General features: G+C 38.0%; 1 protein-coding gene across 3 annotated transcripts in view; it reads right to left on the bottom strand.

Moving 5' to 3' along the window:
* Window positions 1–366: 366 nt before the first annotated feature.
* LOC104586180 (coiled-coil protein) overlaps window positions 367–13,057 on the bottom strand; it is an 81,247-nt gene continuing 68,556 nt past the window's right edge. For 2 of the 3 annotated variants that reach the window (XM_088897355.1, XM_010243337.3), the window contains 6 exons: window positions 10,906–10,968; window positions 8,776–8,848; window positions 2,407–2,526; window positions 2,226–2,303; window positions 1,014–1,064; window positions 367–879 (listed from right to left, as the gene is read on the bottom strand). In XM_088897355.1, coding sequence (XP_088753481.1) covers window positions 772–879; window positions 1,014–1,064; window positions 2,226–2,303; window positions 2,407–2,526; window positions 8,776–8,848; window positions 10,906–10,968 — 493 coding nt within the window. In that variant the 3' untranslated portion in view covers window positions 367–771. Of the gene's footprint in view, window positions 880–1,013; window positions 1,065–2,225; window positions 2,304–2,406; window positions 2,527–8,775; window positions 8,849–10,891; window positions 10,969–13,057 lie in introns of those variants that run through there. The other variant, XM_088897356.1, reaches the window with a different exon arrangement.

The raw sequence follows: 13,057 nt of genomic DNA on the forward strand, positions 1-13,057 counted from the left end.
AATATCTAAACCTATTAACAGGCTGTAACAGCCAGACCTAAAGATACCAAGGAGCTGACGATCTACAGATAAATGAGAACATGAAAATACCCTCAACATGGTGTCATGATCTCAATGATGGTCTCTTTATCTCGCCTCTGCACCTTCTACTGTCGTTTGGTTAATTCACGACAAGCAATTTAACATGTGAAAGTGTTCGGTGAACAAGAGAACCAATATTTATGTATCCTTGTTCAACCTGAAATACCCGAAAACTGTCAAAAGATTTAATTTTAAGTTGGAGATTGGAACCATCTTTCGGAATACAACTTTCTGGTGTCTCCATGAAACTGGAAATGTTGGGTGAAAAGTCAGGACAATGATGCGTGCACAGAATTATGACCTGTTATTTAAAATTTACTAAGAAGTTTACATAATATGAGTCCAGATACAAGGCTGAGTTAGCTCATCTTCCGACCGGGGAACATGAGTGAAATTCCTCCTAGTAACACAATAATGAATAATCTTATTCTTGGACGTATGATTTGTTCCAAAATTTACAGCCGATCTCTCTCCCTTCGAGGAAAGAGATTTATAATACAAACTGTGAAGTACTGGAAATATACAACCTCAAATGTTCATCCTATATAAATAAAAGATTCAACAAACTAATAAATTTACATCAGCCACATGAAACAGAGAAAGCGAAGAAGGAAAATGCCATAAACTTGTATGCCACGACCACGCACAGCAACAGAGGTTACACATTGCCTGATTCAATCTTTTCTTTGATCAACCTGATTCAATCTTTTCTAGTACCTCCAATCTTGTCTTTCTTTTCCAACTTTTCATTGTGGCAACGAGGTTTACCAGACCTGCAATCTGATTTTTACTGTATTCCTGCAAGGCAACAAAATGTTGTGGATTTCTTGATTTGAGATAATCAGGTACTGAAAATAGTCAAAAGATTTTTTAAATAATGAAAAGGATGAAAAAAAAAATATTTCTTTTGAGATGAAATAGAATTGTCATACCGGATGAGCACGTGCCCAGTGTACAAACTCAGTCTCTGGAAGGTAGTATGCCTGTTTTAAAAATAATAATAAATAAATAAAAATGATGCCAATTAATAAATGTTACATTTGATCACAATAAATACATTACAATTTTTGTAAACATAGTAGGAAGCTTCAGATGGTATTATATAATTTTTTTATCACAAGCCCACATCATACGCTCAGTAGCAATGTTCAGAGAACCAGACCGGGCATAGAACCGGAAAAGGGAGAGGTTCAAGGGTCAGAGGTTCGACCGGGGTCAAACCGTGATGACATGGCATATACATATATACTACGGGTCATATAATCACAACTTTTAATGTACTTAAATATGGTGGATGGATGGTAAGCTTCTTAATTTTTAAAACAAATGACTAGGGTTCAAGCCTTTTGACTTACATTTTCTTTAAAATACGTGCATAATAATGTAATATATATAATAAATAATCCTTAATTAGCATAAATAAAGGATGGACTAGTGGTAATTAAGTAATCTGTGAAAATAAGAGGTATTGTGTTCAAATCTTATTAACAACATTTTAAAATTCCACTTATATATTGACCCAGGTGGTTTCATGAAACCGGGACCAGCTCACCAGTTTTCCGGTTCAACCGGCCAGTCAGCCAGTTTTCAGCGGGCTTTGAGCAAGTCCAGTTATTGGGCTATGACCGAACCCGGGCAAGGCCCCGGGTCACTTTTCAACCGGCTGGTCCGGTCCGGTTTTCTAAACACCGCTCAGTAGTAACAAAAAAAAAAACATTGAGTCAATCTTCAACTTAGGGGCAAGGCTAATGACACCAGAGCTTCAAGCAGAGGAGGAATCCAAGCATGAATTCCATTGTCCACCCACCATCACAACAATCACACAGAAATAGCAAAGAAAACTATCAATGATATTTTATGCCTTTTCCTGTTTCACTATGAAACTGGGACAGGGAATCAATCACCTCACCATGGTATGCACATTATCCAGATAATTGCATGACCTGTCTCTTTATGGATTTTAATGGTATAAATATGTGCAGCATCAGATATATCACTTGTTAGCAGTTAATGGTCCACTAATGATACTTGAGAACAATATAAATTATTTAGGACAATAAGATTGTACTGATGTATTTACGATATAACTAGTGCCATCTTTTTCACAAGTTCAGATGCTAAAATTAACTATTGTATACAGTTACCTTGATAAAAGTTTCAACAATTTGCAACTTTGGCTTCACATTAATGGAGACAAAATGTTGTAGACCATTGATTAAGACCTGAAAAATAGGTGTCAATGAGGCTTTCTAATTAATATAAGGCACAAAAGTGAGAAGAAAAACAAATAAATGAATGCAGGAATTATCAAGGTTCAAAGAAAACCTGAAGGTCTAATGACATTATAGCTCGGCCTTCGTCAGTGCATCTCTTCACTCGTGATAAACCTTCAATGAGTGTTTCAGCAACATTTTCCAGTCCATGTTCTAGGAGGAGATCCTGAACCTGGTGTTGTAGAAAAAAATAACTTCAAAATGATTATCCTTCCAAATTTAAAAACCCTATGAGCTTCTGTACCTGGTTTTAAGATTAGGAAATGGCACATGGAATGAATGTTGGATGCAGGTATAATGTATATGCTCATGAATAAGACCTGTTAGACCACCAGAAGGTCCCAGGATACATAGACCTGACTAGAATTTAACCAGTCAATTGGGTACAAGTAACCACATGGATTTGTCATACATGAACAATAAATGCACAATATCCAAGCAAGCAAAGCTGACTAAATAATTATGATTTCCAGTTTTCCACTATTGATTATCAATAATGGAAACATCAAGTAAGAACTAAAGCAGTAATGAAAACACAGCAACAAAAACAAAAGTCTAATAATGTGTTGAATAAGCTAGTCTTACTTTAGTTTAGTGCCGTAAGGGCACATATGTAATTTTACATTGTTTTATTATTTGAATGGTTGCCCTAATATAAATATCAAAAAGGCTGGTGCCGCCAGCTGAGGTTTTTCTCTCCAAAACCTTTTTTCTCTTTTCTCTCTTCTCCCTCCTCTCACTATTCTGAGATCCCGCTGCCTGTTTACCAAGAAAACATGGTATCAGAGTGACAGATCAAGTCTTAGGAGCAGTGCAATCAGTCCTTTTCTTTCTCCAGTTGCTTTCTTTGTCCATTGGTGATCGAATCAAAGAAAAGGGACTTCTGGTTGAAGTGAGGAGGCTTGCTGTGTGATTCTTCCTCTCCCCTCTTGGTTGTGGGCCCAGAAAACACCAAGGGGAGGGAAGCCGAATGCTGTGAAAGTTTTTTTTTCTTTTCTCCTTAACTTTGTGGATCGAATTGATCCTTCTGTAAACAGGTGAGTGGGTTATGTGGGTCTAATGACCGGTGGCTGTTGTGAGAGTGTTTCCTCTCAGCCTATGTGGATCGAGTGATCCTTCTTGTTCCCTGAAGGTGGGCTGTTCAGGTCTGCATATTCTGTAATTGCTGTGACAGCAGTTTTTCTTTCCTTAGTTCCTATTCAAACTTCAGTGGTCATGTGAACAATTGATGAATTATTGTTTGGAGGGACTGGTCAGACCTGATTTTTGACAAGTTTTGTACATCTGAACTGGTTCAGTAGGGTTGTAATATTAGAACAAGTGATGTTGTGTGATCAGATTTGATTATGCTGTGTGAGAACAAGAATTTTTTTGTGCCTAGAACTGTGGCTGGACTAAGGTAAATTTTTTGACTGAACTGTGAGTCTGAACTGAACTGAGAACTAGTTCTTTGACTCAATTGTGACTGAACTGAAATCAAGTACCATGTCTTCTGAGGATTCTGGTATGTCTGATGTGACCTCTAGTCAGAGTGGAATGAGTGGAGGCTTTGACATGAGTTTTCCCATGGCTGTGATTCCCTTTGATGGTCTCAATTACCTAGAATGGTGAAGGGGAATCAAGCTCTACATAACTGCAAGGGAAAAAGTGGGGTATATCAATGGTAGAGTTAAAGAACCACAATTTGGAGGTGTGGAACATGATAAGTGGGACTAGGAAAACAGCATGGTGATGTCATGGCTATTATTGTCCATGCTGCCACAAGTGAGAAAGACCTTCATGTGAGCATAAACAGCTAATGAGATATGGGAGCAGGCTAAATCTACATATTCAGAACAACAGCATTATGCCAAAATATATCAATTGCAGCCTGCCTCCTCAACTTGTAAGCAGGGGGGAGAGGAGTCTCTCCATCTACTATTCAGACTTGACCTCTATTTGGAAAGAACTAGATCATTATCAGAACATAGACTGGAATTGTGATGCAAATGCTAAAGCATACAAGTCTTTGGTTTCCCAACAACGGGTGTTTGCCTTCCTCTTAAGGTTGAATTCCACATATGAATCTATGAGGGTTCAGATATTGGGGAGTAAAGATCTCCCATCAGTGCAACGTGTATACTCTAATACAGTTAGAAGAGAGGAGACAGAATGTGATGAATAATTCTGAGGGGGAGTAGATTGCATTAGTAGCTAAAGGGAGTGTTGCTACGGGAGGTGGTAATTCCTTCAACAAGAGTGACTTCCAGAAGAAAGTTGATGACAAGGATAAACTATGGTGCACACTGCACACATTGTCAGAAATCTAGACATACTCGGGATACATGTTGGGAACTTCACGGGAAGCCAAAGTGCACCCAGGAGCTAAGTAAAAAATCAGACCAGAATAAGAAGTCGGGACAGAAAGGTCAAAAGAAGTTTAATGCAGCAAACTTAGCCTCTTAGGAGCCTCAATCATCTACCACTACCATGAGCCCTTCCGTGATTGATCCCAGGGAAGATATCATTATTTCTTTTCATGACCATTTGGAGCTGTATGGGAGGGCAATCAGCCAGATGGATTCTGTTTCTCCCCCTCGACTTCCTTTGCGTCTACATCAGGTAACAGTAATTCTGCCACAACTTTCCATGTGTCCTCACATCCCTCAAACTCTCCTAGGATAATAGATTCCGGAGCCTCGAACCATATGACAGGTAAGTCCAATTGTTTTCAATCTTATCATCTATTATCTGGTCAGGACAAGGTGAGACTTGCTGATGGTTCTTTCTCCACCATAGCTAGTTAAAACAAGGTGAGACTCACCCTTTCTGATGTTCTACATGTTCCAAAACTACCTATAAACTTGTTCTCTATTAGTAGTATAATAAATTCGTTAAAATGCTTAATAACCCTTTTCCCTTCCTCTTGTGTGATACAGGATTTGGCCTCGGGGAAGATGATTGGTAAGGGTTGTATGGCGGGTGGTCTTTACATGCTGGAGGATAAAGCTAGTCTTGTGGCTATTGAGTCTAAGAGTCTGCCTAGTAAGAGGCAAATCCATTTCTGGCATAGTCATTTGGGTCATTTATCTTTTGAATCATTGAAAGTTTTGTTACCAGATTTATTTAAGTCAGTGTCAGTGTCGGATTTCACATGTCAAACTTGTCAGTTGAGCAAACATTTTAGAAATCATTTTACTTCAAGGAATAATAAATCTGATTTTCCTTTCCATATTGTTTATTCTGATGTTTGGGGCCCTATTACTTCAACATCTGAGTCTGGCTATAAGTATTTTATTGTGCTTATTGATGACTAGTCCCGATATACATGGGTGTATCCTATGAGGTCCTGAGATGAAATACCCAAAATCATTAAAGATTTCCAACGCTTGATATTCACTCAGTTTCAAACAGAGATCCAAATTTTCCAATCGGACAATGCCAAAGAGTACTTTCATAGCGATCTCACAGAGTTTTTTTAGTTCGTGTGGATCCATACATCGCAGCTCTTGTGCTAGAACCCCCCAACAAAATGGTGTTGCCAAAAGAAAAAACTGCCACCTCGAAGTTGCTTGTGGGTTACTCATACACATAAATGTTCCTAAACGTTTTTGGTTGGATGTTGTATTGTGTGTTACGTATCTTATCAACCGTATGCCATCTCGTTTGTTAAGGTACAAGCCCCCCCATCAACTCCTATTTCCCAATGCTCCCCTCTTCTCTATCCCTATCCGTGTGTTTGGTTGTCGTTGTTTTCTTCAAGACCTATCTCCTACTCGTGGTAAACTTGATCCTCGTACCATTCCCTATGTATTTGGGTTACCCTTCTTCTCAAAAGGGTTATCGGTGTTTTGACCCCGCTTCCAAGAAATACTATGTGTCTATACTCTATAGATGTGCCTTTCTTTGAGAGTAGCCCTTTTTTTCTTAGTTTCTCCTCAAGGGGAGAGTAAGGTGGAGGAGAAATGAGTTCAGGTTCTTCTTCCCCCTTTGCCTAACCCTCCTCCGTTCCATTGTTTTTTCTTGTCGTTGCAAGGGCCAACTAAGTTCAAGAGTTGTGGAGCGACTTGAAACTGTACCACCAACATCATCAGATTCATCGGGGACAAATTCTATTCAACCAGGTACTCTTTGATGTTTTTTATCCTCTTGCTATTGATACTTTCATCTACTAATGACCTAGACATCCCTATTGCAAAAAGGAAGGGAGTTAGGTCTTGTACCACCAAGCATCCTATTTCACATTTTGTTTCCTATGAGAATATCTCACCCTCTTTTGGTGCTTTCCTTTCTTCCGTTGATAGTGTCCCTATCCCTAAAAATGTGGCAGAAGCTCTCTTAGTACCTGAATGGACAGATGCAATGAAAGAATAGATAAATGCCTTACATAAAAATGGTACGTGAGAGTTAGTGGATCTTCCTGACGGTAAGGAACTGGTAGGGTGCAAGTGGGTGTTCACAGTGAAGGACAAGGCTGATGGCACAGTAGAAAGGTACAAGGCCAGGTTGGTGGGAAAAGGGTTTACCCAGGTATACGGAGTAGATTATGCAAAGACTTTTGCTCTAGTAGCTAAGAAGAACTCCATTAGAATTTTTTTCTCTTGCAGCAAATCTTGATTGGGATATTCATCAGCTATACATTAAAAATGCCTTCCTAAATAGAGACCTTGCGGTAGAGGTGTACATGGTACAACCTCCTAGCTTTAGTGCCCAAGGCAAAGAGGAAAAAGTGTGCAAGTTAAAGAAGTCCTTGTATGGTCTAAAACAATCACCAAGAGCTTGGTTCAGCAAGTTTCATCTGGCTATCCAACAGATTGGCTACAAATTGTGTCAGACTGGCCATACACTATTTGTGAAAAAGGGGGTAGGAAAGATTGCAACCTTGATAGTGTATGTTGATGATATAGTGATCACAGGTGACTGGAAAGTTAAAATTTAGAGGCTAAAGGATATCTTAGCCACTCAATTTGAGGTGAAGGATCTAGGTCCCCTATGGTATTTCCTTGGAATTGAAGTGGCCTGCTCACAAAAGGGGATCTTCATTTCTCAAAGGAAATACATCCTAGCTCTGTTATAGGATTCAGGAAAACTAGGGCTTAAGCCAGCTGACTCTTCCATTTATCCAAATCACAGACTGGGTGATTGTTGTGGTGAGGTTATCAAGGATGTAAAGCAATTCCAGAGACTTGTGGGAAGGCTCTCATATTTGTCCATAACCCGGCCAAACATTGCTTATGCCATAAGTGTTCTTAGTCAGTTCATGCATGCTCCTAAGACCACACACTTAGAGGAAACTAAGAGAATCCTCAAATATCTAAAGAAGTTTCCAAGAGTTGGTTTGCTATTCCAGAAGAATGGGCATTTGAAGATTAAAGTGTATACAGATGCTGATTGGGCTGGATCAGTTGATGACAGAAAGTCAACTAGTGGATATTGTTCTTTTGTGGGAGGAAACCTAGTCACATGGAAAAGCAAGAAACAAAGTGTGGTGGCTAGGACTAGTGTTGAAGCTGAGTATAGAGCAATGTCCCATGGAGTAGCTGAAGCCATGTGGATAAAGAATTTGTTGAGTGAACTGGGTTTTCCAGTTGATAGCCCCATGTCCTTGTATTGTGATAATAGGTTGCCATCAACATTGTAGCCAACCTAGTTCTTCATGATAGAACTAAACATATTGAGGTTGACAAACATTTTATCCGAGAGAAAATTGTTAATGGGGAAGTGTGCACCCCATATGTTAGTTCTAAGGAGCAACTTGCAGATATATTTACAAAAGGCCTACATCTCTCGTGGAACGATGACTTAAGTGACAAATTGGGCATGATTGATATCCATGTCCCAACTTGAGGGGGAGTGTTGAATTAGCTAATCTTACTTTAGTTTAGTGATGCAAGGACACATGTAATTTTACATTGTTTTATTATTTGAATGGTCGCCCTAATATAAATATCAAAAAAGCCGGCACCGCTAGCTATGGTTTTTCCCTCCAAAACCTTTTTTCTCTCTCTCTTCTCCATCCTCTTCTCTCACTATTCTGAGATCCTGCTGCGTGCTTACCAAGAAAACAAAACTTATAGTGCATAAGTTGTAAGATTAGTCTGGTCAACACTATCACAATGGTATCAAGCGGCATTAAAATGACTTTGACAATTAGATCCTATCCTTGTTCTACTCTTAAGTGTAATGATGCTCAACCTAAAAAATGTGTTCATGGTGGTAATAGAGTTTTCAGTCATAATGCACAAAACACAACAGCTGGGATGGTCCAGACAGGAATTAAAAGCTCTCAACAAAAACCTAAAAAGAATGGCACAATAAATGTTAAAATTATAACTGAAGCACTGAGAGCAATAATAAAATTATAATCAAAGGAATGAAAGCAATCATGAAAAAATGGAAGCACAATACCACAAATCGCTACAAATTTAGTATAAGCTATTACCTCCTTCCTAATTCCTCCATGAGCAAGCCTTGTTTTATAATGCTTAAATTCTCCCAACAACAGATCAACATACCTATTAATACATGCCATAGCATCATAATGTGTTAAAATGTTGGTAACAATTATAATTCTAATTGAGTGGCACCTAAGACATTGAACCATTAAATCTAGCATCAATTTAAAAAATGCCATAAAATTTGTTTAAATGATAGTGAATAAATTCCATAAGCATAACAACTGAACAAGTTTAATTGACATGACATGAAACACATTGAAGACCCAAAAACTCTTCCATGGCAAAAACCACATATAGACATTTGAATTTATCCAAATTTTCCATTATTTTGGGGGACTTTTATTGAGAAGGTTAGTTCTTGTAGTTGAGAGTAGATTTGTCTCCTTGAAACTAATGACTCTTTCATCTATAAGTAGAAAAGGGAGATGCACATGCCACCAAAGATTGTTATTCTCTCAATCAATTTCTCTCCCCTTTTCTCTCTGACTTCTTTTTCATCTTTCTTAGGTTAGTCCGATGTTTTAAAACTGAACCAGAGAGCGGCCCAGGTTTTTTCCTTGGTGACGGTCACTGGTCCAACCATCTAGTCTGAACAGGCCAGACTGTTAACAGAATAGTGAAATCTAGACCCTTAGATCAGAATAATAGCACATATGACTTAAAAATTACACACACACGCGCGCGCAAATATAATATGACAAACAAAGGTATGGTTGAAAAAGAATAAGAAACCATTCACATTGCTGATCACATGGCGGGTCTATCTATCTCTAGTCTCTCTTTAGTTTTGACCTTGATTAACTGGTTGCCTGGTTGGTTAGATGAGTTTTAGTATTCAAATCATTTTTTTTGTTAAATTTTAGTATTCAAATCATATTAATGAATTGAAATTATAATGTGAAAGGTGATATTATAAAATGGTATGAACTGTGACCATACACCAAGCTAAACAGTTCAGCAGTCTGAATATCTGGGCCAAACGGCTTTTGATCAAGTCAACTGCTTTTGTACATTAACAGGTTTGGGGTTGAATTTACCATCTTGGCCTTCAGTTGATGGATCAAACAGTTCGACCATCAGGGCCAACAAAAAGTTGAGAACATTGGTTTTGTCCTCACACACAATAATTTTTATTTTTTTCCTATTTGTGTACAAGACAAGTTGCTATGAAAGAACCTTGAACAATTTCTAGGGTGAAACTCATGCAGTTCTAAATTCGTAAACACCATAAGGTTTGAAGAAGGCTGGTCAGAAGTACTTAAATTGCCTTGTTTTTAGATGAACATTGGAGTATGGTAGTGATTTTTCTTATATCTGGAAGTGATCTCAGAGAACCTGCCCCCAAAAAAAAATGTTTCAGAGTTTTTGATTGGTCTTTAGAAGTGACACTAAGTATAGATTAATCCCCCTGATATTCCTGTAGTTGGCAGTTTGGCTTTGTTGGGTTCTGAGGCCTTTGGAGAGAGCACCCACACTTTTTCCTCTTCTGTTTGACATTAGGAAAATTTTCACCCAGTCAAATTGAGCAATCTCGACCCCATTTTAGGATTCTTCATACTGGAGGTTATGGTGGGGTTTTTTTTTCAGCATGTTAAGCAAAAAAGATGGGGGCCATTCTTCCTCTTTTCTGTTGATTGTTTTGCTTAGGATTACTTATCTAAAAAAATTGTTTTGCTTAGGATTGTCTTTTCATGTTGTTGGTGTATTACACTTGGATGGGGGTACACAAGGGTTGAACCTGTATATGCATACATAGTTTTGGGACTCTCTATTTTTGCATGGACCAAAAAACTTTCTTTATTATTTTCTATTAATCTTTTAACAAAATTTTAACTTTAGCATAAAAACTATTTTTTTTTGGGTTTCTATTTTCTGTGAAACATTGTCCAATAAAATTTGCTGTTAATTTTCATATCAAGGGACTGAAACACATACTGAAAATGGCACCAACAGTCAAGGACGAACCACTTAAGTCATCTGTCAACACCGGATTAGAAAAAGGCAATTTTCGCAAAGCATTTATCACCAATTTTGGAATTGTTATTACTAAGAGCAAGTTGAAAATGATTCAACTATACAATCACTAGAGATAATATAAACCTCATGAAATATACCCGTTGTGCTCCAGTCCAAGCTCTTTTAACTCCCATTTAGCATTAGCAATTCGATCCACATACCTAAAATGGAGTTACCTATCAAAGTCATAAATGTTGTGCATGTATACATTTAAAAGAAATAATAAAGCATTTGAATGATTTTGCCAGAGCAATGTAATGGATTAAGGATCAGAAACGTGAAGTCACAGTGATTTCCTAAATACATATCAGATTGCACTAGAAAAATAAGATAACACCTAAATCAACCACAACTTGATATTGCACATAACAGTAAAAGGAAAAGAATAAAAGGCGTATATGTTACGGGCTTTGTGGACGAAGAAATGGAAAGCACAAAGAAACCAAATGAGCTGTAAATGCAAATAAAGAGGAGTCACACCTTGCCAATCCCATCGCTATACAAAAAGCATTATACATCCCCATCGAAAAAACTAGCTCCATACACCTCAAGAAAAAGAAAGACCTCAGCACTCACCCAAACTAGATGCATCCAACTTAACGGCATCAGAAAGTCTATCACAAGCATCTCCATCCTCTTCAAAAATCTAATATCTTCCAAAACAACCTTCACCAACCCACTTGACCCAACAAGATCAAAACCTCCTACATTTTTTAACTCTACCTCTACCCTCCCTCTAGGATCCACAAATAGACCTATTTCTAGCTTTCTATATGCTCTTCCTCTAAAAGCCACAGGATCCACCACCTCTACTAGTGACTAAAAAGGCATGTGAGGCTTATGCCTTGAGGTGAGCCCCAAGGCAAGACTTCAGAAAAATACCCTGATGGCCAACTTGGAGGCTCATTCCAAAAAGCATAATGCACAGCACATTTGATATATCTTATTTCAAGAAAATGTGTTATTAATTGAAGTATGTTCTCATCATAAGAAGCAGTTAAAGATCAATTCTAAGATTTCCAGGTTTGTATTGATTTCAATGGACTTGTATCCAGACCCATTCACAGGTTGAAATTTCCTCCTTCGAGTCATCACTCATGATGAAACCACCACAATAGTCTCCTATAGCTTCAATGATTTCTGGACTCCACAGCGACAATGACAGGCCAAGAACTCTAATCCACACCTTATTCTCCTCCTTGCTCGTTGAACATTCATTGGCACTGCAACACGCACTACCCCTCCACCAGTCAAGTAATATCTGATTTCCGCCCAGTGTTTTAAAAGCACAAGGGCCATTTTGCACCCAAGATGCGAGGCACACACCATTTTGGATCAAGGTGCAAAAATGCAAAAAAAATGCTACAAATTTTTAAAAGTTCAAAAAATGCCAAAAAATAAAAAAAAAATGCAAAATATTAAAACTATTAAACACATTATTAATTAAAAATACAAATTTAAATTTTAAAATAGATTATTAAAAAAAACTATCATCTCAAATTAAAATACATAAGCATAACATGTAAAACATATTCAAAATGAAAACTTAAAAATAAAATCAACACTTCTCCATCTTGGTGAATGGAGTAGCCAGGTACTTTTTTCCAGCTAAAAGGGGTCTTAGACAAGGAGATCCCCTCTCCCCCTTCCTCTTTACTTTAGTGGCTGATGTACTAGAGAATTGGGAGGGAGGAAGTGGTGGTTACGCTTCTACAATTTGCAGATGATATAATATTGTTTTGTGAAGGGGAAGAAGAGCTTTTGAACCTAAAGAGGTTAGTGAACCAGTTTGAAAGAGTTTCTAATCTTAAAGTAAATTGGGGGAAAAGTTGTGTTGCAGGAGTACATGTAGAGAGAGAAGAGATGAAATTGTTAGCTAGGCTATTGGGGTGTGAAGTAGGAGAGTGGCTGCTACACTATTTGGGAGTACTGTTAGGAGGAAACCCAAACACAAAGAGCTTCTAGTACCTAGTGGTTGAAAAATTCACTAAGAGATTTGCAAATTGGAAGAGAAACTACATTTCATTGGGGGGTAGGATAACCCTAATTAAGTCAACTTTAGCCAACCTACCAGTGTACTTTATGTCCCCCTTCAAAGTACTAGCAAAAGTGGCAAACAAGTTAGAGAAGATAATAATGAGGGATTTCCTATAGGAGCCAAGAGATACCAAGAAGGATCACCTAGTGAAGTGGGAGGTGGTTTCTAGAAGTAAGGATGATGGTGGCCTAGGGATAGGAAACATTAGATTA

Source organism: Nelumbo nucifera, chromosome 2 (genome assembly GCF_055504915.1).
Source record: "Nelumbo nucifera cultivar China Antique chromosome 2, China Antique-T2T, whole genome shotgun sequence".
Lineage (NCBI taxonomy): Eukaryota > Viridiplantae > Streptophyta > Magnoliopsida > Proteales > Nelumbonaceae > Nelumbo > Nelumbo nucifera.